This window comes from Anolis carolinensis, unplaced genomic scaffold, assembly GCF_035594765.1.
Source record: "Anolis carolinensis isolate JA03-04 unplaced genomic scaffold, rAnoCar3.1.pri scaffold_10, whole genome shotgun sequence".
In the NCBI taxonomy this organism is placed as follows: Eukaryota; Metazoa; Chordata; class Lepidosauria; order Squamata; family Dactyloidae; genus Anolis; species Anolis carolinensis.
In genome coordinates this window covers 26,879,793-26,905,154 of record NW_026943821.1, presented here as the reverse complement: position 1 = coordinate 26,905,154, position 25,362 = coordinate 26,879,793, and the positions used below count along the sequence as shown (strand labels likewise).

Here is a 25,362-nt window from a genome sequence, read left to right as displayed (position 1 = left end):
GGCTCCATCGTCCTGGCAAAGAGTTTTCGTAAATGTCCTTCTTCAAATCGAAACGCCAAGCCTAAATACGGTTTCTATTTATCTACTCACATTTGTTTTTGAACTGCTAGGTAGGCAGAAGCTGGGCTAAAGGTCAGGAGCTCACCCTGACTCGGGCTTCAAACTGTCAACCTTCCAGTTGGCAAGGTTTATTGCAACTTAGTGAATAACGGGCTGTGCTAAAGTCCAGCCCATCATGGACAATGGAAAAGAATTAGGAAATTACTTAGTCGGAATGGTCTACAATGCCCTCACTCAAACACAATGGCAATGTGATAATTATAGGCAAAGGAACTACCATTTTTATTGTTTTTGTAGTATCTATCTGCAGTCGACTTAGAAGGCCTGGAGGTAGGGAGAAATCAACGGCTACCTATTACAAACATCAGCATGGAAGCTCTTCAAGATGCCACACTTTCCAGGTCAAGAGAATCAAATGGATGAGAGGAGAGGTTCTCTCAAGCTTTGGTCTTCCAGATGTTTTGGACTTCAGCTCCCAGAATTCCTAACAGAAGGTAGGATTGCTGGGATTTGTGGGAGTCTGGAGTCCAAAACACTTGGAGGACCAAAGATGGAGAACACTTGACCCTTCAGTCAAGAGTCCAAAGCAGCTAAATGGCTTCCAATCTTGCGCATCTTTGCAGAATGGTCCAGTTTCTTGGAGGTATCCGAGTGAGTGCATGCTTAAGGCAACCACCATGATCCGAGCCTGATTAGATTCTCGTTCTTTCTTGACAGAGGAGGAATGGTGTGCCGCATCTGGAGAGCTCTCGCGAACCATCGGCAAGCCCTTGGCCAGCCATTGCAACACGAAGCTGACTGAGGAGACCCCAAATAAACCACAGACTATTTACAAGAGGCACTTACTTGCTCAGCAATGAAGAAGAAAGGATGTTGCCCATCCAGACATTTGGAGGAGGGGGGAAATGTCCCCTCTCTCCTCCAGAAAAATAAGAGAAAACATCACCATTTCTGTGGATGTCCCTCTGGCAAAAGTTGCCATGTGCAAGCACATCCTGCCTGTTGGATTCAGAGATGAAAGAAAGTAGAAATTGCAAACATCTCACCTCAAAAGAAGAGAAACAAAACCATTCTAAATGACCCTATGCAAGTTCACTAAAGCTGGAGAGTGCCTTCAATCTCTGCAAGAAGGAAACACAACATGGCTAAGCATCTCTAAAGGAGGATGGAAACCACCATTCCTATTGAACAGAAAGTGGAGATGATCTAAACAATGGACTCCTTGGGCTTCTCTGTGCACCAGACAAGGTGGGAGATATCAGTAAATTAAAATAAAAATGCAAGGAGGTATTTTTGTCAGTGTTCATAGTGTGCACAGCAAACCGGGACGGTGAAGACAACCATAAAAATAGTGACTAATGTTGTAATAGCGCCTTGTTGCATCAGTACAACGTTGTCCTCTCTCGCCAAGTTGTCTTTCTCCCTCACATTTGTGAAAGCAAGGAGTTCAGGCAAGTTCTCAATCTTTTCAATGCAGCGTGACTTCCAAGACCAAGTTTGTTGTCCCAAGCTATGGTAGACCCTCCAGAAATGACATCTCTCAGGTCCCCTCTGTGGAAGTAGGTCCACTCTTTGCCCACGAAGCCCAAACACCCGACGTGCGGTGGGATTAAGTCCGAGGGGTCAAGTTGGTCCTCAAGGGAAGTTTGCCTTCGACCCACTCTCGCGGCTTCTTGAAGACCATCTCCCAGACATGGCGCTCCTCCTCCGTCGAATCCATCCAAGGCACTGGGAGGCCATAGCTGTTCCCTGCAGGAAAACAAAAGAGTCCCCAGTCAGTTGCCAAAAGGAACCGTTAAAAAACTAAGTGTTTTGTAGGCTTGGTGTAGGTGGGCATTCTAGGTCTATTTTCAGCAAACTCCTACAACGTTGGTGGGGTTCAAGGGGCTTTTTGATCATAGGTGAACTATAAAGCCCAGCAACTACAACTCCAAATGTCAAGGTCTATTTTCCCCAAACTCCACCAGTGTTAACAATTGGCCATAATGAGTATTCGTGCCAAGCTTGATCCACATCCATCATTGTTTGAGTCCACAGCGCTCCCTGGATGTAGGTGAACTACAACTCGTATGTCTATGTGTTAAATGTTTTGATATGGCCGATGGGCTAATCAATAAAACATGATTTTTTTTTTGGAACTACAATTCCCAAACTCAAGGTCAATGCCCACCAAACCCTTCCAGTATTTTCTGTTGGTCATGAGAGTTCTGTGTGTCAAGTATGGTTCAATTCCATCATTGGTGGAGTTCAGAATGTTCTCTGATTGTAGGTGAACTACAAATCCCAGCAACTCCAACTCCAAATGTTAAGGTCTATTTTCCCCAAACTCCACCAGTGTTAACAATTGGCCATATTGAGTATTTGTGCCAAGTTAGGTCCACATCCATCATTGTTTGAGTCCACAGAGCTCTCTGGATGTAAGTGAACTACAACTCCCAAACTCAAGGTCAGTGCCCACCAAACCCTTCCAGCATTTTCTGTTGGTCATGGGAGTTCTGTGTGGGAAGTTTGGTTCAATTCCATCATTGGTGGAGTTCAGAATGCTCTTTGATTGTAGGTGAACTATAAATCCCAGCGGCTCCAACTCCCAAACGACAAAATCAATCTCCCCGCAACCCAACCAGTACTTGGGTGTGTTTCCTCACCTGTGCCAAGACTCAGGCGGATGCCGCCCAGCTGCTGCTTGGAGAATTTCTCACGATCCCATACGGTAAATTCCGCGCACGCCTCCGCCAAGTCCTTGGCCTGGAAGCCATCGTAAACCATGGTGTGGTTGAAGGTGGGGCTGAGGCTCTTCTTCACAATGCGGGTCTTCTGCCGGCCGGCCTTGCTGTCATCGGGGAGGATGTAGCTGGAAGGGAAAGAGTAGCAACGTTCTAAACTGTAGGGTGAGGCTCTCCCACACATGAGGTTAGGATAGCCTGAAATCTGGAGAGCTTCTTAAGGTCCACTTCCAATGAAGCCTCCGGTGCCAAATGGTTAGTAAAGCCTCCCAGTTTCCGGGAAACCAAGACAATGTGGATTAGATGCCAACCAAGTCATACCTAGAACCACTGTTGGCCCGTGCCTGTCCTGAAGTCCAGCCTGTCGGCATAAAAACACTGAGACTTACCACTGAACAAAGGAGTCTGCCGTGTTGCCTCTCCGGGGAGTAACGTTCTGCACTTCCTTCACCCAGATATGGAGCTCCCCAGTGGGAGGAAGCCCTGGCTCTGAAACAAAGCCATGCCAAGGAAGGTTACTTGACAGGACAACAGCATTATTGTTGTTGTTGTTGCTACGTTAGGTACCAGGTTTGTATGCTCCCACTCATCCAGTCTTGGCATTGTGGGTAGAGTGGACATCACCAGGATGGAACCAGAGCGTTGAGCCTCACCTTCTGATCCAGCTGGGATGAACTTGATGGCGAGACTGATCTTTCCACAGTTGGGTGCAGCATCGGGGCTGAGCGGAGTCTAAAAGAAAGGGAAAAGCAGTCACAGTCGGAGTAGGAACGCAGCAAGAACTTAATAATAATAATAATAATAATAATAATAATAATAATAATAATAAGGAAAGTTCCTTGACAAAATTGAAGGAAAAGCTGATAAGGAGAAGACCTGGCTCTGGCTCACGAATGGGACCCTGAAGAAGGAGACAGAAGGCCTGATCCTTGCAGCCCAGGAGCAAGCCATCAGGACAAAGGCAATTCAGGCCAAGATTGAAAAATCAGCTGATGACCCAAAATGCAGACTGTGCAAGGAAACAGATGAAACCATTGATCATATCCTCAGCTGCTGTAAGAAAATCGCACAGACAGACTACAAACAGAGGCACAACTATGTGGCCCAAATGATTCATTGGAACTTATGCCTCAAGGACCACCTCCCAGCAGCAAAGAACTGGTGGGATCACAAACCTGCAAAAGTCTTGGAAAATGAGCACGCAAAGATACTGTGGGACTTCCGAATCCAGACTGACAAAGTTCTGGAACACAACACACCAGACATCACAGTTGTGGAGAAGAAAAAGGTTTGGGTCATTGATGTTGCCATCCCAGGTGACAGTCGCATAGATGAAAAACAACAGGAAAAACTCAGCCGCTATCAGGACCTCAAGATTGAACTTCAAAGACTCTGGCAGAAACCAGTGCAGGTGGTCCCGGTGGTGATGGGCACACTGGGTGCCGTACCAAAAGATCTCAGCCGGCATTTGGAAACAATAGACATTGACAAAATCACAATCTGCCAACTGCAAAAGGCCACCCTACTGGGATCTGCACACATCATCAGAAAATACATCACACAGTCCTAGACACTTGGGAAATGTTCGACTTGTGGTTTTGCGAAACGAAATCCAGCATATCTATCTTGTTTGCTGTGCCATACAACGTCGTTGTGTTGATAATAATAATAATAATAATAATAATAATAATAATAATAATAATAATAAAACTTTATTTATATCCCGCCACCATCCCCCCACGGGGACTCGGGGCGGCTTACATGGGGCAGTGGCCCAAACAACATAAGAACAAAATATAAGCAAACACAATACAATCACAATATAAAAAGATAAAACAATAATACAATATATCGATATAAACAACAATACAAGATAAAAATTTCATTTAAAACACATAAATGGTAAGACCGTAATAAAAACAGGAAAAATTATTAAAAACCCACTGGGGCTGATTAATTAATGACTATCTCCGAAGGCCTGCCGAAACATCCAAGTCTTCAGTTGCTTCCTGAAGGAAGGTAGAGAGGGAGCCAACCTAATCTCCCTGGGGAGATTGTTTATTTATTTACAGTATTTATATTCCACCCTTCTCACCCTGAAGGGGACTCAGGGTGGATTACAATGAACACATATATGGCAAACATTCATTGCCAACAGACAAACAACATTCAGTTTTAGACAGACACAGAGGCATTTTTTTAACATCTTCCAGCTTCACGATTTCCGGCCACAGGGGGAGCTGTTGCTTCACCGTCCATTGGTGGCTGTTCTTCCTCTTCTTTTCCTCGTGAGCAGTTTTATGGTGTTGTAGATTAGTTAAATTAGCCTCCCGCATAAAGCGTACCTAAATTTCCCTACTTGACAGATTCAACTGTCTTTCGGTGCTGCTAGGTCAACAGCACCGAATTTTTATTTTTTTTTATGTTTTGTTCCAAGATTTTATGATTGTTCCAAGATGGTAGCAAAAATCAGCCTCTCATTCCCTCATTATGAGCACAACATCCTGCAATTTCCTTGTTATCAACACCTAGGAGACTAGTCAAGGTCAGAGGAAGAGTTCCCAAGCAAAAGCTATCCTGGCTGAGAGGAACAGCTGCATGTTTGTTGGTGAAATAAGTCCCATAAACATATTGCTAAACAAGAGATACTCACCCTGGGCTGGAGGTTAAACCACTGTGGGCCTGTGGTGGTCCAGTCCCAGGCATTCAAGGCAAGCTCGACCTCTCCCATAAAGAGGTTTCGGCCCAAGGCGTCGTGATGCCAGACGGACACGTTCAGGACCCGGCTCTGCAATTCCGCCTTCTCGATCTTGTACTGCAGGACGGGATGGACGGAGGAGGACGGAAAAGAAGAGCCGAGGGAGGAGAAAATGAGAACATACCCAAAGTTTGGGATGCAGATAGACAGATTGCAAGGCTTGGAGAAGGGTTAGAGCAGGGGTCCCCAAACTTTTTAAGCCGAGGGCCGGTCCACAATCCTTCAGACTGTTGAGGGGCCGAATTATCATTTGAAAAAAAAAATACAAATTCCTATGCATACTGCACATGTCTTATTTGTAGTGCAACAACAACAACAACGAAAGAATACAATATTTAAAAATGAAAACAATTTTAACCAACATCAACCTATTAGGATTTCAATGGAAAGTGTGGGTCTGCTACTGGCCAATGAGATAGTCAAGTTAATTAGGATTGTTGTTGTTGTTGTTGTTGTTGTTGTTGTTGTGTGCCTTCAAGTCATGTCAGACTTTGGCCGAGCCTAAGTCTAAAATTAATTATTTATTTACTGCATTTATTTACTACATTTATATCCCACCTTTCTCACCCTGAAGGGGACTCAGAGCAGCTGTATGTACATACAATATATTACATTATTAGCATAACACAATATTAGCATTATATATTACTATATTGAACTATACCACTATACTGTAATATTATATGTAATATATAACATATAATTAATATTATTATATGGTATTACTATTAGTATTATATTGTATAACATAAGATTATTATCAATATTATATGTATCTACAATATATTATATTATTAAAACTGATATAAAAATATTATATTATAAAACTGAGGGTGGGGGCCAGGTAAATGACCTTGGAGGGCCGCATCCGGCCCCCGGGCCTTAGTTTGGGGACCCCTGGGTTAGAGTACTTCCTTTTACTTCAAAGAGACCTTCCCATGAGAGATCCAGCAGGCTGCCTCTCTCCCAATCTCTGGACCAGCCTTCCCCACCTTGGTGCCCTCCAAATGGGTTCAACCAATATATGTAATTTGATCAACTGAAATATCATCAAACTCCAATTCTTATCCGTTTCTGCCAGCTTTGGTTCCAGGACGTGTGTTGCTCAACTGTGGCCAAAGCTGCACCTCTCTCCTCACCTTAAGGGTCTCATTAAAGATGGGGTCGAGGGTTCTCTTCTTGACCACTGTTTTCCTCTTGCTGTGGTTGGATTTGTCCGGAAGGAGGTAGGTTTTGACGTAGCTAGGAGCAAAACGGAGATGAGAAAGACAGTGAGAAAGACAGCACACAATCATTGTCTTGTTCAGAAATTCAGCTGAGGGTCAAAAAATATCTATCCACCTATCTCATCTATTCATCTAAAAGAAAAGGGCCTGAGGCCAGGAATGGTGGGAGCTGAAGTCCAATACACCTGGAGAGCCAAATGTTACCCATAGCTGTTATGGACAGATCTATGAGAGTCAGTGATCCTAAGCCAATGATGGGCAAGCTTTTGCGCTTGGTGTGTCAAAATTCACCAAAAAACCTAGCATGACTTGGGTGGTATGTCACTTTGAGAAAAAAGCCATAATTTCACAATATCTATAGTTTAAACAACACAAATATATAATTGTAATATATAACTGTATTCAATAAATCAAAAACTATTTACTACCATTATTTCCATGTACAACAATCTATGGTACCTCTTGCAGTTTCCACGCTGATTTCTCTCTAGTCTAGTTTCAATGTAGTCATGAATAATGAATAATATAATAGTAATAATATGATAATATACTACAATAATAATAGAGTAATAATAAAATGATATTATACACACACACACACACACACATATATAATTCCCATGGAGTAAACAATAAAACCACTGGACCAAATCACACCAAATTTGGCCACAAAAGACATAGTCATCCAATCAATCTGCATGCCGCAGTGTGTCAGCAAAAATGGCTGGGCGTGTCAGTGCTGACCCGCGTGTCATAGGTTGGCCATCACTGTCCTAAGCAGATGACGGTGAGACTTACGGGTCTGACCGCTGCTTCTTGGCCTCGGCAAGATCCCGGCACTGGATCACTTGAACATGCAGCTCCCTCTTGATGGAGTCGTACTGCAGAGAGAACTGGATGCAGCCTCGGACTTCCACGTTCCCAATGTCACTGTCGCTGAAAACGCTCACGGTGCTGCCACTCATCTGGCACAAAGGAGAGAAAAGTGCTCAAAATACTACGCAGAGCATGCAAACACATTCCCAATGTCATTGTCACTGAAAACAGAAGACGGGGTGACTTGGAAGGCGCTGAACAAGCTGCTCTCTGGCACCACGAGATGCAGAGCCAAGCTTAAGGAATGGGCCACAAAGTGGGGTCCACGACATGCGAGTGCAGAGAAGAGCAAAGCACAGAAGACGCATTATAATGCAGCCTGAGCCCTGCACCACATGCACCATGGAGGACCTTCTTAGAGCAACACCAGAGGCAATGTCAAAGGACATTTAATATCATGCCAAGTTGTTGTTGTTTTTTAAAAAAATGTTTGTGTTTTCAAATACATTACAACTTGTATCCTTGGTTCACTTCTGATCACTCTATATATATATATATATATATATATATATATATATATATATATATATATATATATCTATCTATCTATCTATCTATCTATCTATCTGGTGGGCCATTTCAGGAGGCTGAAATAGTGACACCTCTGCTTTTTGATGGTCAGTATATATACAAACTTGGTTTCATGAGCACACTAAATATTTATTTATTTTTTACATTTATATCCCGCCCTTCCCACCCCGAAGGAGACTCAGAGTGGTTTACAAATAATACACTATATTATTAGTATAGCACAATATTAGCATTAAATTACTCTATTGTACTATATCGCTATACTGTAATATTATTAGTAATATTACATGTAATATATCATATACAATTAATATTATTATATTGCATTATTATTAGTATAATATTGTATTACATTATAATATTAATATCAATATTATATGTGTGTGTGTGTATGTGTGTGTATGTGTGTGTGTGTGTGTGTGTGTGTATATATATATATATATATATATATACACACACACACACACACACACACACACACACATACACACACATCACTTTTACCCCGCCTTTCTCCCCGAGGGGACTCAAAGCGGCTTACAATAAATAGGCAAAAATTCAATGCCTAAAAACAATGTAAAAACAGCAATTCATTTAAAACAATCTACAAAACAACAATTCATATAAAACAGATACCATTGCAAAATAAAATCACATAATATAAAATTTTAAGCATGTCCAAGATTAGAATATAAAATATATAAAAACATAATGTGCATAATTCCTATGGAGTAAACAACAAAACCACTGGACCGAATCACACCAAATTTGGCCACAAAAGATATAGTCATCCTATCTATGTTTTTCCAACAAAAAACCCTATAAGGTTATGCCCAAATTACAGAAAACCCCCCAAACCAAAAATTACTAACTACCCTCCCAATGTCTTGAACTGTAAACCCCAAGATTCCAGGCAATTGGTCTTTCTGGCTGTGGCACTATGGTCGCTGAAGCCTGAAACATAAAGCCTAAAGGGCATTGTGTTGAGCAGAGCTGCACAAAAGAGAGCCCCGGACACCGAAAGGCAGTGTCATGCTCCCATGCTCACCCCATCACCACATACCGTGGATGAGCTCAGGCTAGAAAAGGAGGAGCTGGTGCTCTGCAATTTGTTCTGGCGGGTTGCGGCCCGGTTCTTGGGAGACGATGAATTTGGCGCTCTGTCCTGGCCATTCCCAAGACTTCCATTACTCTAAAAAACCATGGGAAGAGAGGGTGTGATTTTACCAATTTCTGCACAGAATAGAATAGAATAACTTCATTGTCATTGCACATTGTGCGACGAAATTAAATACTTTCCCCAGCACACTTAGCTCCGCTCTCCACCTCCGTACCTGCGCCGTGACTATGATGGCTGGTATGTTCTCCATGGGCGGATTCTCCTCCTCCGAACTCAGGCTACTGAACGAATCGCTTTCTTCTAGAGGGGAAAATAAGGTTGCGCACTTGGAGAGGGTTTAAATCTTCCCCCTTTGCTCAGGGTAGTCCTCCAACCCCATGGCTATTTATTTAGTGCAATAATGGCACATTCAATGTCATGTCAGAGTAATGGTTTATATATTGTGTGAAATGTTCACTCATGGTTAAAGTAAGTGTGTGGTGCTTCGGTAAGCATTCCAGCAGAGGAATGGTTAAATGCATAGAATAAGGTTTACTGCCTAGAGTGACATTAATTCCACTTCCACTTCCGTAGTGGACATCAGTCGCCATCAATTCTGTCAGACATGTGTGTTAGCTGCGCTTATGTACATAGCTTTAGGGTTGACCTAAGTCTACCTGGTCTTTGGAGGTCTCTTTGCTTACTTATGGCCTTATGAGACCATCTAGATGGCTTTTGGAGGCCACTTTCCTTACCTATGGTCCTATGAGACTGTCTAGATGGTCTTTGGATATCTCTTTGCTTACCTGTGGTCCTATGAGATTGTCTAGATGGTCTTTGAAGGTTTCTTTGCTTAGCTACAGCTTTATGAGACCATCTAGATGGCTTTTGGAGGTCACTTTTCTTACCTATGGTCCTATGAGACTGTCTAGATGGTCTTTGGAGGTCTCTTTGCTTACCTATGGTCTTATAAGATTGTCTAGATGGTCTTTGAAGGTTTCTTTGCTTAGCTGCGGTTTTTTGAGACCATCTAGATGGCTTTTGGAGGTCACTTTTCTTACCTATGGTCCTATGAGACTGTCTAGATGGTCTTTGGATATCTCTTTGCTTACCTGTGGTCCTATGAGATTGTCTAGATGGTCTTTGAAGGTTCCTTTGCTTAGCTACAGCTTTATGAGACCATCTAGATGGCTTTTGGAGGTCACTTTTCTTACCTATGGTCCTATGAGACTGTCTAGATGGTCTTTGGAGGTCTCTTTGCTTACCTATGGTCTTATGAGATTGTCTAGATGGTCTTTGAAGGTTTCTTTGCTTAGCTGCGGTTTTTTGAGACCATCTAGATGGCTTTTGGAGGTCACTTTCCTTTCCTATGGTCCTATGAGAATAGAAGTCTCTATGCTTACCTATGGTCTTATGAGATCGTTTAGATCAGGGGTCACCAAACTAAGGCCCATGGGCCGGATGTGGCCCTCCCAAGGTCATTTACCTGGTCTGTGTCCTAAACTTTAGACTTAGGGTTGACCTAAGTCTGAAACGACTTGAAGGCACACAACAACAACAATCCTAATTTTGGACTATCTAATCATAGTCTGGCCCCCAGCAGTCTGAGGGACTGTGAATCAGCCCTCCACTTGAAAAGTTTGAGGACCCCTGGTCTAAGCAGATGCTAGATTGCTGATGGAGGGGAGAATTGAGACCGAGAGCTGTAAGGGTCTCAATTTAACCCTTACATTGATATACTCGCCATCCTAGACCCTCTGTTTCCTCTTTGTTTGTTTGTTTACCTGGCTTGGTCTCAACCACCTCTTCCTGAGACTGGGCTGCTTCCTGCAGAGCCTTTAAAAAAAAGAAAGGAGAGACAAAACAATATCCCGAGTTTATTGGAAAATGCAGCAGAACTTGGAAAAGTTACTTTACGCATAGACCAAGGTGGCCGGAGGGTTCTACAGGGCATTTTATGACTTTTGAAATAAAGTGTTCAATATAGTGTGGAGGGCACAGAGGTGTGGATGTTCTAGAGAAGCTCACTGTCCCAATGAACGCCACTCACTTGAGTCTCTTCTGGCCAAGCGGGCTGCGGAGCAGAAGTCTCATTGCGGAGCCTAGGAAGAATCACAGAAGCCATCACCCTTCTGCAGCAAACTTTCCAATTCATGAGAACAAGAGGAGCTTTCTGCATCTCCTCGGACCTGGCAGGTCATGGTTAAGAGCTCTTCCAGACATTGCACAAAGAGAACAATGAAGGTAGTACTGGTTCCGATTTATTTTGTGCCAATCAGATTTTATAAAGTGTGATATCCAGTTCTTGGCATCACTTTTCCAGTAGGATTGTCAGCTGAGCCTGCGCCACCGAGAGAGGACAGCATTGCGTCTATGGAAAAAACTGTCGGCCTTTAAAGATGATGATGATGATGATGATGATGATGATTATTATTATTATTATTATTATTCTGCATACCAACAGAATCAGGCCAGAACATGGTAGCACCCTAGGTCATGGGACCATGTATGAACTTATATATATGAATACAGTAGAGTCTCACTTATCCAACACTCGCTTATCCAACGTTCTGGATTATCCAACACATTTTTGTAGTCAATGTTTTCAATATATCGTGATATTTTGGTGCTAAATTCGTAAATACAGTAATTACTACATAGCATTACTGCCTATTGAACTACTTTTTCTGCCAAATTTGTTGTCTAACATGATGTTTTGGTGCTTCATTTGTAAAATCATAACCTAATTTGATGTTTAATAGGCTTTTCCTTAATGCCTCCTTATTATCCAACATATTCGCTTATCCAACATTCTGCCGGCCCGTTTATGTTGGATAAGTGAGACTCTACTGTACTAACAACAGTAATATACTAACAACAATACTAACAGTACTAACAGGCTGGGCTGTGACACAGCTGGTTAGTAGCCCGCTGCAATAAATCACTACTGACTGAGAGGTCATGAGTTCGAAGCCAGCCCGGGTCGGAGTGAGCTCCCGACCATTAATAGTCTTGCTCACTCTTGACCTAAGCAGCCCAAAAGACAGTTGCATCTGTCAAGTAGGAATTTTTGGTACTGCTTTATGCGGGGAGACTAATTTAACTAATTTATGACGCCATAAAATCTCCAGCAGAATGCGGAAGAATGAGGAAGTCCTCCATCAAGGACTCGGGTGTCACAAGTGGACGGTGAAGCAGCAGCTCCCCCTGTGGCCAAAATTGAGCATATCCTCATGAAGTTGGAAGCTGGAAAATTGCCTCTGTGTCTGTCTATATATGTCGTTAGGCATCCAAAATCCAATGCTTCTTACCCATCCCTAGCATCTGGTAAGTCCTCCTCCTCCTCCTCAGGTACGGGTTCACTGATCACCTCCAAGTCTCCCAGGCTGGCCCGTTGTTTTGGTTCCCATTCATCTGCTTTATTTTGGGGGAAATTGCATCACATGATTATTTTTAAATTTTCCATAAGACATCAATGCAACGGAATACATTTCAGTGAAACACATTGGGAAGCTTTTGCGTACTGAGCTTGGAAGCAAGTTAAGGTATAAGAGAGACGTATATTGTGTACTGCACGGCGAGGACAACTTCAAGAGGTTACCTTTGGGCTTCTTTTTCCGGCGGATTGAAGCCCGGACAATATCCGCACCGAAGAATTTGTGATGGTGCCGCTTGGCACGGACATCGCAGAACCAGTCCCCGGACAAGATCTTCAGCCAGTTGGGATCCGAGACAGACTCACGCAGTTTGCTTGAGAGAGTGCGGACAGAGTGAAAATGAAGTTACAGAAGGATTTTGGGCAGCAGTTCTAGGCCCAACTGAACTCAATAGGGTCTATGTCAAAATGGAAATATGCAAGAATGTTCAGCCAGTCTTCTAATTCAAGACTGATACTTCTCAAGAACATGACCCTTTTTTCTGATCATGTTGCAAACCCCCGAGTCCTACATTAGGTTCTTCTTTTATTCTTCTCCTGTGAGCATGGAGAGACAAGATGTCTGCTTTTTTTTCTCTCCGTGTCAGGAGCAACTTGAGAAACGGCAGGCCGCTTCTGGTGTGAGAGAGCTGGCCATCTGCAAAGACGTTGACCAGGAGATATTGCTCCAATGTTTTGATGTTTTTTACCATCTTTTTGAGAGGCTTCTCTCATGTCCCTGCAAGGGGGAGCTGGAGCTGACAAAGGGAGCTCACCCACTTTCCCTGCCAACTAACCCATTGCGCCACCGGGGGTCTGATGTGAGTGAGTGAGTGAGTGAGTGAGTTAGATAGATAAACAGATAAATAGATAGACAGACAGACCCTATCTAAATATGTTGTTCTTTGAATACAACATCTTTTACATCTTGCTTAACCTAAATCCGGGGCCGGGCACTGGCGCAGGCTGGTGAGCAGCCTGCTGCAATAAGTCACTCTGACCACGAGATCATGAGTTCGAAGCCAACCCATAGCGGGGTGAGCACCCATCAATTAAAAAATTAAAAATAGCCCCTGCTCGTTGTTGACCTAGCAACCCGAAAGATAGGTGCATCTATCAAGTAGGAAATAAGGTACCACTTAGAAAGTGGGGAGGCAAATTTTAAAAAATTACGACGTTGGAATGAGGAAGTGCTGTCACAGTGGATGATGAAGCAGCTGCTCCCCCGTGGCCAGAATCGAACATCCCCTCAAGAGAAAGTTAAATTGCCTCTGCGTCTGTCTCTGTCTCTGTTTGATGTGTATATGGGCACTGAATGTTTGCCCTATATGTACATAATGTGATCCGCCCTGAGTGAGAAGGAAGGGTGGAATATAAATACTGTAAATAAATAAATAATAAATAAATATCTCTACTGCTGGCACCAGAAGCTTCTGATCTACTGAACTGCTGCTTTTGCTTATTTATATAACAACAACAACAACAACAACAACAACAATAGCATCTATCAAGTAGGAAATAAGGTACCACTTATAAAAGTGGGGAGGCAAGTTTAACTAATTTACAAGGTTGGAATGAGGAAGTGCCGTCAGAGTGGATTATGAAGCAGCTGCTCCCCCCTGTGGCCAGAATCGAACATGCCCTCAGGAGAAGGTTAAATTGCTTCTGCGTCTGTCTGTCTGTCTGTCTGTCTCTGTCTTGGTTTGATGTGTTTATGGGCATTGAATATAATGTGATCCGCCCTGAGTCCCCTTCGGGATGAGAAGGAAGGGCGGAATATAAATACTGTAAATAAATAAATAAATAAATAAAGAATACAGCATGAAACTAGAGATAAAACACTATTAAAAGACACACAGTAAGATACACAAAGTTAAAATGCAAGTTTAAATCCGCTGGTAAATGCAGACTAAAATTCACAACTGTCTGCCCAACACCTGTCTCTTAGGCATGTCCGATCGATGGAAAAAGTGTTTCAATTCTCGTTTCTAAAGTAGGGGGTGCTGGCGCTTCGATATAGAAAGTATTTCCAATTTTTTCACCCAAAAATTTCGGATATTTCCGAAAATTCATAATGATTCTAAATGTTTCTAAAATGGTGGACACGCATGCGCAATCGCCAAAAAAAAAAAAAAAAAAAGGAACCTGAGGGGGGGGGGGACTTTTACAGGGCTCTCCCGCCCTCATTTCTTGAGCTATCCTCATCAAATTTGCAAATAAGCTCCCATTCAAGGTAGGTTGCAGAAACAAAATGATTTTTAAAATATTTTTAAAAATATATTTTTAAAAAAAAATTTGGGGGGAAAAATTAACGAAACATTAAGAGACAATTAGAGAATGGGCCAACAATGGTTCGAATTACATTGCTGGTTGCGCTGTGAGACAATGTCTCGGAATGCGTATCAAAAAGCGAGAACAATCCGAAATAATTCCGATATACGATTCAAAACGATTTTTTGGACATGTCTACTGTCTCTGTCCAAATGTGTCGGTTCTCTCTCCCGCCTGGGCTGGGTTTCATACCTGATCCGTCCCTCTTCCAACATCCGGAGCTGCGAGTCCCTCCGCAGAACCTCTGCGATGGCGTTCTGCTCCTCCTCGGTCAGGAAGCTGAGGTCCAGCAAGGCATCGATGCCGACGTCTTGATCCATGGCACGTGGTTTGTCAGGCGTCAGTACTGTCTCTGTCCTTCTTCAAAGGCGTATTAGCACATGGTCCCTCTACGCTGAATGGCGCGATTCAGGATCCTTGTGCCCTTTGTTGCCATGGGTAAGAGAAGGAAGGATTCAAAGTCGGGGTGTTGCTCCGCGGACAATTATTCCCCACTCAGTTCAGTTTTTGAGATGCAAGGAAGCAACATACTGAAAGAAACAAACCAGGAAATAAACCATTTCCATACCAAATGCGACCTGTCAAACACAACATACTTTAGCAATATAGGTGGTATATAACCCCCTACAAAATTTCAAAATGCTATAAAAAACACTACAGATAAATGCTGGAAGTGCGAGCACCAAACGGGCACGTTTTTTCACCTATGGTGGACATGTCCAAAAGCCCAACAAAACTGGAAAGACATAAATGAAGTTATACAAACAATTTTAAAGATAAAAATTAAAAGGAAACCTGAGTACTTTCTACTTGGAATGCTAGATATAGAATATGACAAAGATAAAGAGATTCTGTTTAACTATTTGGTTACTGCTGCGAGAATAACAAATGCCAGGTTGTGGAGACAAAAAGAGATCCCAAATAAGGAGGATGGTTGAATAAAGTCATGGAGGTGATGAATATGGATAGGCTCACTTATTGGTTATCTCCAAGTCAAGGTCTGCCAAAGAAAGAAACTAACTGGGACCTGGTAAAGGACTATTTAAATCAAATGAAATTAGATAGATAGATAGATACGTAGATAGATACGTAGATAGATATATTGATAGATACATAGATAGATAAATACATAGATAGATAGATAGATAGATAGATAGATAGATAGATAGATAGATAGATACGTAGATAGATAGATAAATACATAGATACATAGATACATAGATACATAGATAGATACATAGATAGATACAATGATACATAGATACATAGATAGATACGTAGATAGGTAGATAGATACATAGATAGATACATAGATAGACAGATACATAGATAGATAGATAGATAGATAGATAGATAGATACATATAGATAGATACATACATAGATAGATACATAGATAGATACATAGATACATAGATAGATAGATAGATAGATAGATACATAGATAGATACATAGATAGATAGATAGATAGATAGATAGATACATAGATAGATAGATAGATAGATAGATAGAGAGATACATAGATAGATAGATACATAGATACATAGATAGATACGTAGATAGATACATAGATAGATAGATAGATAGATAGATAGATAGATACATAGATAGATACATAGATAAATAGATAGATAGATAGATAGATAGATAGATAGATAGATAGATACATAGATAGATACATAGATACATAGATAGATACGTAGATAGATACATAGATAGATAGATAGATACATAGATAGATACATAGAAAGATACATAGAAAGATACATAGAAAGATAGATAGATAGATAGATAGATAGATAGATAGATAGATAGATAGATAGATAGATACATAGATATAGAAACAGAGATACCTAGATAGAAGCCCAAGGAGTATCAACATTTTCCTGCAGCTATAAAGAGGTAAGATAAATGTATTTTAAAGCCTCAAAAACATAAGAGCAAGTTATTGTTTCAAAAAAAAAAAAAGAGATCAGGATGTGGTTTTGCACTCCTGTTGTTTTTGGTTCTTACCCTACAGACTTGTTATTGTGCAGCATGGCTCTACTAACCAGTTTCTCAGTGAACTTCCTGCACCTGATGAAACAAGCAGCCTTTGAGCGGCGAGTAATTCATGTCAAAATAAACCAATGGAAGCATTTTCAAAAGAAAACAGCAGAGACGTTTAACACACCCTCCTTTCTTATGTCCCGGCACAAGAAGAAGCCCTTGTGGAACCTTCCTTCCGCATTTGTATATCTCACATCCAAAAGAGCTGATGATGGCAGGACATTGCATCTTGTAGATACTGTATTTATATTTTTATGTTTTAATATCTTAATGTTAATGGTTTTAAATTGTATTTATATGTTGATTGGTTCCATTGATTTTTTGTTATGTTTTATTTGCTTTGTATAATGTGGCACTGAATTTTTTCCTGAATGTATGTTGTACACCGCTCTGAGTCCTCTGCGGAGTGAGAAGAGCGGGATAGAAATGAAGTAAATAATAATAATAATAATAATAATAATAATAATAATAATAATAATATACTGCCATGACTCCACACTTGCACGGAATTAATGACGTGGTAGGGGAACAAGTGGTCTTTGCTGCAAGAGTCAGATTAGGAAAGTCAAGATGCAAAAGTCTGCCCTTGACTGGCTTGCAGGCTTCCACGTTTGTAAGTGTCTAAGTTTTTGGGGGGTGAGAAGGAAGGGCGGAATATAAATATTTAAAATAAATACATTTTCACCAAGGGAAAAGCACTTCCAACCTGCAGCATGAAGTCAATGAGAGCTCAGGAAAAGCTTCCGTCAGAGGAGGAGCGAGGACAGGTTTTTGCTCCAGCCCAGAAATCCAGTCCAGATTATACGCAAAGCTCTTCCCCAAAGAAAAGCAGCAATTCAGTAGAGAAGGTGAGCCAGCTCAGGCAAGCCAAACAAATCCTCCCTCCCTGGGACATTGGCTCACCTGGGACAAAGAGAGGAAAAGGAATTCCTCACCTGCAAACTCCATCCCCAGACACCTTTCTGTTCCAAAGTGAATGCAGCACAGTCAAGAGCCAGAGTCCCACCGACACCCACACGTCCTGTTTACACATAAGCATCACCTATGCAAGCACAGCAAGAGGCACAAACAAGCACCTCTCATGATCAAAGCAGGAACTGAACTAGGTCTCACCACAGTCCTAGCGAATGCGGTGTTCAGGTTGTGGTTGTAAGAGGGTTGAATGAAAAGTAATGCCTCCACCTTCGTAACTCCTCAAGAGATGGGAGTCCTGGTCTGTGGCAGGTCCTGCCTTGTTCAGTAGACTCTCCTCTACAGTGAGTTCCATTTGGCAGGAAGCCTGAGCATTGAACAGTTGTGTTGTTAAAGTGCGAAGTATGGAACCCTGCGCAGACAGGGAAGCCTTAGCATTAAACGGTTGTGTTGTTAAAGTGCACAGTATGGAACCCTGCGCAGACGGGGAAGCCTTGGCATTGGACGGTTGTGTTGTTGAAGTGTGAAGTATGGAACCCTGCGCAGACAGGGAAGCCTTAGCATTGAACAGTTGTGTTGTTGAAGTGTGAAGTATGGAACCCTGCGCAGACGGGGAAGCCTTGGCATTGGACGGTTGTGTTGTTGAAGTGCAAAGTATGGAACCCTGCGCAGATGGGGAAGCCTTAGCATTGAACAGTTGTGTTGTTGAAGTGTGAAGTATGGAACCCTGCGCAGACAGGGAAGCCTTAGCATTGAACAGTTGTGTTGTTAAAGTACGAAGTATGGAACCCTGTGCAGACAGAGAAGCCTTAGCATTGGACGGTTGTGTTGTTAAAATGCAAAGTATGGAACCCTGCGCAGACAGGGAAGCCTTAGCATTGGATGGTTGTGTTGTTAAAGTGCGAAGTATGGAACCCTGTGCAGACAGGGAAGCCTTAGCATTGGACGGTTGTGTTGTTAAAGTGCAAAGTATGGAACCCTTCGCAAATGGGGAAGCCTTAGCATTGAACAGTTGTGTTGTTAAGTGTGAAGTATGGAACCCTGTGCAGATGGGGCAGCCTTAGCATTGGACGGTTGTGTTGTTAAAGTGCAAAGTATGGAACCCTGAGAAGACGGTCGGTCAATGGGACTTAAGCAACGTGCAGTCATTGAATTCTGATGAAGATGTTGAGAGAACTGTGAGATGCTGGATGCAGAAACAGAGTGTTGACTTCTTCTGTGACAGCTTCAGAAACTTGTTCATCATTGGCAGAAATGTATCCAATTGTCTGGTGATGATGTGGAAAAGTGAATAATGATAGTTGTCTCCAATTGTATTGTTCTGGGCATAGCCCCATGTAAGCCGCCCCGAGTCCCCGTTGGGGAGATGGTGGCAGGGTATAAAAAAGTTTATTATTATTATTATTATTATTATTATTATTATTAGTTAAAGAGCACATTCTAAGGATTATTTCTGCGTTTGATTTATTAAAATATTCCCATCCTGTTACTGTGGGATTTGTGTATTGGTAGTGTTTAAATGAAATTTGTGTCTGGTACGTATTGCATACTGATTGCATCATCCAGAGTATGCTATAGTCTGTAAGGAGTTAATTACTGTGAAGCTGTGTTGACCTTGATGTGTGGCTGGAACCTGGGGAGTGTCCAGACTCAAGTGTGTTTGTACATTACTGATTGCATCAGTTGAGATCTTGCTCTGTTCTGAGTTGTGTCTACCTAGAGTGAAAGCCAAGTCCTGTGTTCGTCTGCAAGTCTGTTTGTCTTGTATAGTAAAGCTTTGTATATATTTTTTACCATAGTCTCTGACGTCTCTTCGTTCTGCGCTCCATTGACAACATACAACTGCTGCTACGCTGCGAATTACTCTGACACATCCAAACCCAAGTAACGAAGGTGGAGGCATTACTTTTCACTCAACCCTCATACAATGGAAACACCCAAGCAGTATCACCCTGACCACAACTGAGAGCGAGGGCGGAGGAAAGCAGCCTGGTACACACAGCAGAAAAGGGAGGAAAAGGGCCCTTGCCAATGCCACCCATGACACATGGAAAGTGTCTCTCTAAAGATTGACAGGCTCCGCCCGTCCGACACGCAGGCACACCCTCCCTGGGCAAACAGAGCACCTTCCGCCACAGTGGCCTATGCGCATACACTATGCTACCAGGCCCGGGCTATTAAAAACAAGGCTGGCAGCTTGCAGGAGTTTTATCAACATATTAATCACCTCGAATCAGCTTTAATTGATGGGCAGGTGCCATTTCAAAGTATGAATTTTGATCTGTCGCCACGTTGCTCTGCTAAAAGCCACGGCCACAAAACCCACCCATTTCCACACCTTAACATCTTGAGAGCCTTTCTAAACCAGAGTGGCCTTGTTTCTGTGTGTTTTTTAATGTGTTTCTGGAACAAAAGCAGAGCGACAGGCAACACCCATTAAGTGTGATTTCTACCTGGGGAAGGACACCTGCTAAAAGCCCAGGAATCCTGCAAGAAAACAGGAAAGACCGTTGCAGATTCGCTGCTTTTGCTGCCTTTGTCGGTTTTCTTTCGAGCATGGCAGTGACAACATCAGGCCCGGGCTTGCTTTGGGCCCCTTGCTCAAGAAAGGAGGTTTTGGATGTGCAAACCAATAACTTGCTCAACTCCCTTCTGCCGTTCCCTTTTTCTTGCAAAAAGGGAAAGAGGGGGAGAAGGGGGAAAAAGCCTCCCAAGATGGAACGTGTCTAGAAGAAGTCAAGGAACACATCAGGGCCAAGGCTCTGGACGCCAAGCCCTGTGCGGAACGGCTTAGGGAGCGGGATAGGTTTAGCTTGGCGAAAGGGCAACCTGAGAGCCACGTCTGAATCTCTGAAAGGTTGTCACATTGAGAAGACAGGTTTCCTGCATCTCTACAGCTCTACATATATATATAATATACAATGATTTATAAATATATAATATATTGTTTATACTGATAATATTGATACTAATATTATAATGTAATACAATATTATATTAATCTATATATATATAAATGAGTGATGGCATCACGGCGACCCACAAAACAACAAAACTACAGGCCCCCCAATGATGAAATTCCAGTTTAGTCGGTCAAAGGCCTTTTCAGCATCCAATAATAAAAGTGCCCCCTTTTTGAGTTTTGCGTTTTGAATATGTTCAATTATATTCAAGATTATTCTTGTGTTATCTTTAATTTGCCTTCCAGGTAGAAAGCCTGCTTGGTCAGCATTGATCCAATTACTCAGTGTTGATTTTAATCTGTTTGCCAATATTGATGAAAATATTTTATAGTCTATGTTTAGCAAAGAAATTGGTCTGTAATTTTGAATCTGTTTTTCATCTCCTTCCATGTCTCTGGTATTTGATTTGTTTCCAGTACTGAGTTCATTATTTTTTGTAGTATCGGTGTTATTTCATCTTTCATCATCTTGTAGTATGTTGCTGTATAGCCATCTGGGCCTGGGGATTTATCTGTCTTTAAATTATGAATTGCTTCATCGATTTCCTGTACTGTTATTGATGCATTCAGACATTCCTGCTCTTCTTCAGGAAGGGTTGGAAGCTTTTGAGATTTTATGTATTCTATTACTGCTTCTGTTGAGCCTTCTTCATTTTTGTATAGATCTTCATAAAAGTCTTTTAGATGTTGTTTTATCTTTTGTTCTTAATTTCTTGTCTACACTGAAGGGTCTTGTCTACACTGCCATATAATCCAATGCAAATTAGATAATCTGTGGAAGAGGCCTAAGTAAGGCCTAAGTCTGCCTGTCCCCTAACTGAACCCTGGCTGCCCCTTGGCTGAGTTGGTTGCTAGGAAACCAAGTGGGCAGAGATTAGCCCTCTAAACTGGCAGCAATTGGATAAAAACAATTATTGCTCTCCCTCTAATTAGGACTTTATTTTTCTTTTCTTTTTTTGTATCAACCTAGAGGCATGGGTGATGGGTTGTGTTGTCAAATTTTGAGGTTGGGGGGCCTGTAGTTTTGTTGTTTTGTGGGTCGCCGTGATGCCATCAATCATTTATATATATAGAAGATATAGAAGGGTCCTCAGGCCCCTTCCACACAGCTGTATAAAATCCACATTGAACTGGATTATTTAGCCGTGTGGACTCAGATAACCCAGTTCAGAGCAGATATTGTGGGATTTTCTTCCTTGATATTATGGGTTCTTTGGCTGTGTGGAAGAACCCTGGGTGTACACAGAAATATAGTCCAGTTCAAAGCAAATCTGGATTTGATAGAGCAGTGTAGCAAAGGCCAGAGTTGTCGGAAAAGCCAGAGCCAAAGCGAGCTGTGCTCTCCCTGCTTCTCCCATATGCTCCAGCCACAAGTTGGAAAGAAGTAAGAGCTTTGGAGAGAGGACATTCCGCACAGCTGTATACAATCCACATTGAACTGGATTATATGGCAGGGTGGACTCAGGCGACACAGTTCAAAGCAGATATTGTGGATAATCAGCCTTGGTATTCTGGGTTATATAGCTGTGTGGAAGGGCCCAGACTTTCCTAAACTCAACTTTTCCCTTCCAGGTAGGAGGAGGAACTGGTCAAACCACCTTGGAGTATTCCTACACAACCCAGGGAATCTCCAAAGGCAGACACAGAACAACAGGTCTGGATTTTACCCCTTTCCCGGCTGACTACTGGGCCCTTCCACACAGCCAGGTAACCCAGGAAATCAAGGCAGAGAATCCACAGTATTTGCTTTGAACTGCATTATCTGAGTCCACACTGACACATAAGGTAAAGGTCAATCCAGTTGTGTCCGGCTCTGGGGGTTGGTGCTCGTCTCCTTTTCTAAGCCAAAGAGCCAGCGTTGTCCGTAGACACCTCCAAGGTCACGTGGCCGGCATGACTGCATGAAACGCTGTTACCTTCCCGCCGGAGCAGTACCTATTAATCTACTCACATTTGCATGTCCGTAGACACCTCCAAGCTCATGTGGTCACTGGCATGACTACATGGAGCGCCGTTACCTTCCTGCTAATAGGAGCAGTACCTATTGATCTACTCACATCTGCATGTCCGTAGACACCTCCAAGCTCATGTGGTCACTGGCATGATTGCATGGAGCGCCGTTACCTTCCTGCCAATAGGAGCAGTACCTATTGATCTACTCACATCTGCATGTCCGTAGACACCTCCAAGCTCATGTGGTCACTGGCATGATTGCATGGAGCGCCGTTACCTTCCTGCCAATAGGAGCAGTACCTATTGATCTACTCACATTTGCATGTCCGTAGACACCTCCAAGCTCATGTGGTCACTGGCATGACTACATGGAGCGCCGTTACCTTCCTGCTAATAGGAGCAGTACCTATTGATCTACTCACATTTGCATGTCCATAGACACCTCCAAGCTCATGTGACCACTGGCATGATTGCATGGAGCGCCGTTACCTTCCTGCCAGAGCAGTACCTATTGATCTACTCACATTTGCATGTCCACAGACACCTCCAAGCTCATGTGGCCACTGGCATGACTGCATGGAGTGCCGTTACCTTCCTGCCAATAGTAGCAGTACCTATTGATCTACTCACATTTGCTTGTTTTTGAACTGCTAGGTTGGCAGAAGCTGAGGCTAACAGTGGGTGTGGTGCTCATTCCGCTCCCCGGATTCAACTCAGCAGTTTAACCCACCGCGCCACTGGGGGCCTCTACACTGCCACATAATCCAGTTCAATGTGGACTGTATACACAGCTGTGTGGACGGGGCTTTCAACTTCCAGGGCTCCTTCCACACAGCTGAATAAAATATGCTAAGAACCAATAATCCGACATTATCTGCTTTGAGCATTCATATGGCAGTGTGGGTTCACATAACCCAGTCCAAAGCAGCTATTGTGGGGTTTATCTGCCTTGATATTCTGGGTTATAGGGCTGTGTGGAAGGGCCCCAGGAAAGGAGCATTTTGGGGATTTCCAAGGCCATTCCGTGGGCTGGGAAAAGCCAAGCGCCGTCTTACCTGTGCGTCCAGGTGAGCCTCCCATTGCTCAGGGGAAAGGCGTCGCAGGTCCGGAGCGGCAGCAACTCCGAGGCTCTTGGACTCGCTCTCGATTCGGAGGAAGAGAACTTCCCTCTTCCTCCTCCTCCTCTTCCTACAACGCGCCCCAGGCAACTTGGGCAGGAGACCGAAGGCTGAGCCAAGGAGGAGGAAGGAGGAGGAGGAGGAGGAGAGGCAGAGAGTGAGTAGCAAAGCCGGGACTGGAGCCACGTCCCCGGTGTGGCCTTTGCAAAGGAAAGAGGAAGGTGCTGCGCCTTTAAGAACTGGGTGGATCCCAGCTCAGCCCAGGAGGTTGCTTGACACCTGGCATGGGACAACTTGGGCCCTCCCTCCGGGTGTTTTGGACTACAACTCCCACCATCCCTAACAGCCTCAGGCCCGACCAAGAGCTCATGAAGTCATCCCTTTGACACCTGGGCAAACTGCAGCCCTCCTGTCAGGTGTTTTGGACTCCAACTTCCACCATTCCTAACAGCCTCGGGCCCGACCAAGAACTCATGAAGTCATCCCTTTAACACCTGGGCAAACTCTGGCCCTCTTGCCAGATGTTTTGGACTCCAACTCCCACCATTCCTAACAGCCTCGGGCCCGACCAAGAACTCATGAAGTCATCCCTTTAACACCTGGGCAAACTCTGGCCCTCTTGCCTGATGTTTTGGACTCCAACTCCCACCATTCCTAACACCCTCTGGCCCGACCAAGAACTCATGAAGTCATCCCTTTGACACCTGGGCAAACTGTGGCTCTCTCACTAGGTGTTTTGGACTCCAACTCCCAACATTCCTAACAGGCTCAGGGCTGACCAAGAACTCATGAAGTCATCCCTTTGACACCTGGGCAAACTGCAGCCCTCCTGTCAGGTGTTTTGGACTCCAACTCCCACCATCCCTAACAGCCTCAGGCCCGACCAAGAGCTCATGAAGTCATCCCTTTGACACCTGGGCAAACTGCAGCCCTCCTGTCAGGTGTTTTGGACTCCAACTCCCACCATTCCTAACAGCCTCAGGCCCGACCAAGAGCTCATGAAGTCATCCCTTTGACACCTGGGCAGACTGCAGCCCTCCTGTCAGGTGTTTTGGACTCCAACTCCCACCATCCCTAACAGCCTCAGGCCCGACCAAGAGCTCATGAAGTCATCCCTTTGACACCTGGGCAAACTCTGGCCCTCTTGCCAGATGTTTTGGACTCCAACTCCCACCATTCCTAACACCCTCTGGCCCGACCAAGAGCTCATGAAGTCATCCCTTTGACACCTGGGCAAACTGCAGCCCTCCTGTCAGGTGTTTTGGACTCCAACTCCCACCATTCCTAACACCCTCTGGCCCGACCAAGAACTCATGAAGTCATCCCTTTGACACCTGGGCAAACTGTGG

The 25,362-nt window shown here is 43.4% G+C and overlaps 2 protein-coding genes across 3 annotated transcripts in view; one reads left to right on the top strand and one right to left on the bottom strand.

Annotated features, from left to right (window-relative positions):
- Nucleotides 1–2,192, top strand: part of map3k6 (mitogen-activated protein kinase kinase kinase 6) — a 53,235-nt gene extending 51,043 nt beyond the window's left edge. Inside the window, exon 29 of the mRNA XM_003227204.4 lies at nucleotides 778–2,192. Coding sequence (XP_003227252.2) covers nucleotides 778–862 — 85 coding nt within the window. The 3' untranslated portion in view covers nucleotides 863–2,192. The remainder of the gene's footprint in view (nucleotides 1–777) is intronic.
- sytl1 (synaptotagmin like 1) lies at nucleotides 319–24,388 on the bottom strand. 2 transcript variants are annotated; one of them, XM_062962127.1, is made up of 15 exons: nucleotides 23,951–24,388; nucleotides 15,212–15,549; nucleotides 12,875–13,023; nucleotides 12,585–12,690; nucleotides 11,324–11,375; nucleotides 11,058–11,109; nucleotides 9,509–9,594; nucleotides 9,238–9,366; nucleotides 7,566–7,732; nucleotides 6,681–6,783; nucleotides 5,437–5,598; nucleotides 3,437–3,515; nucleotides 3,173–3,272; nucleotides 2,706–2,911; nucleotides 319–1,809 (listed from the first exon to the last, which is right to left on the bottom strand). In XM_062962127.1, the coding sequence occupies exons 2-15, from the start codon at nucleotides 15,337–15,339 to the stop codon at nucleotides 1,670–1,672; spliced, it is 1,659 nt and encodes a 552-aa protein (XP_062818197.1). In that variant the 5' UTR covers nucleotides 15,340–15,549; nucleotides 23,951–24,388; the 3' UTR covers nucleotides 319–1,669. The 2 variants fall into 2 exon arrangements, with proteins under 2 accessions (XP_062818197.1, XP_062818198.1); XM_062962128.1 differs by having other exon boundaries at nucleotides 15,212–15,443.
- Between the last annotated feature and the right edge of the window lie 974 nt (nucleotides 24,389–25,362).

What these genes read in the sequence shown, in the direction of transcription:
- sytl1 (XM_062962127.1), bottom strand. Translation starts at nt 15,339, where the DNA reads ATGGATCAAGACGTCGGCATCGATGCCTTGCTGGACCTCAGCTTCCTG. An exon ending in CTTGGCCAGAAGAGACTCAA is followed by an intron (nt 11,110 to 11,323) that starts GTGAGTGGCGTT and finishes TTTTTTTTAAAG; the next exon opens with GCTCTGCAGGAAGCAGCCCA. An exon ending in CATCCCAGCTGGATCAGAAG is followed by an intron (nt 3,273 to 3,436) that starts GTGAGGCTCAAC and finishes GCTTTGTTTCAG; the next exon opens with AGCCAGGGCTTCCTCCCACT.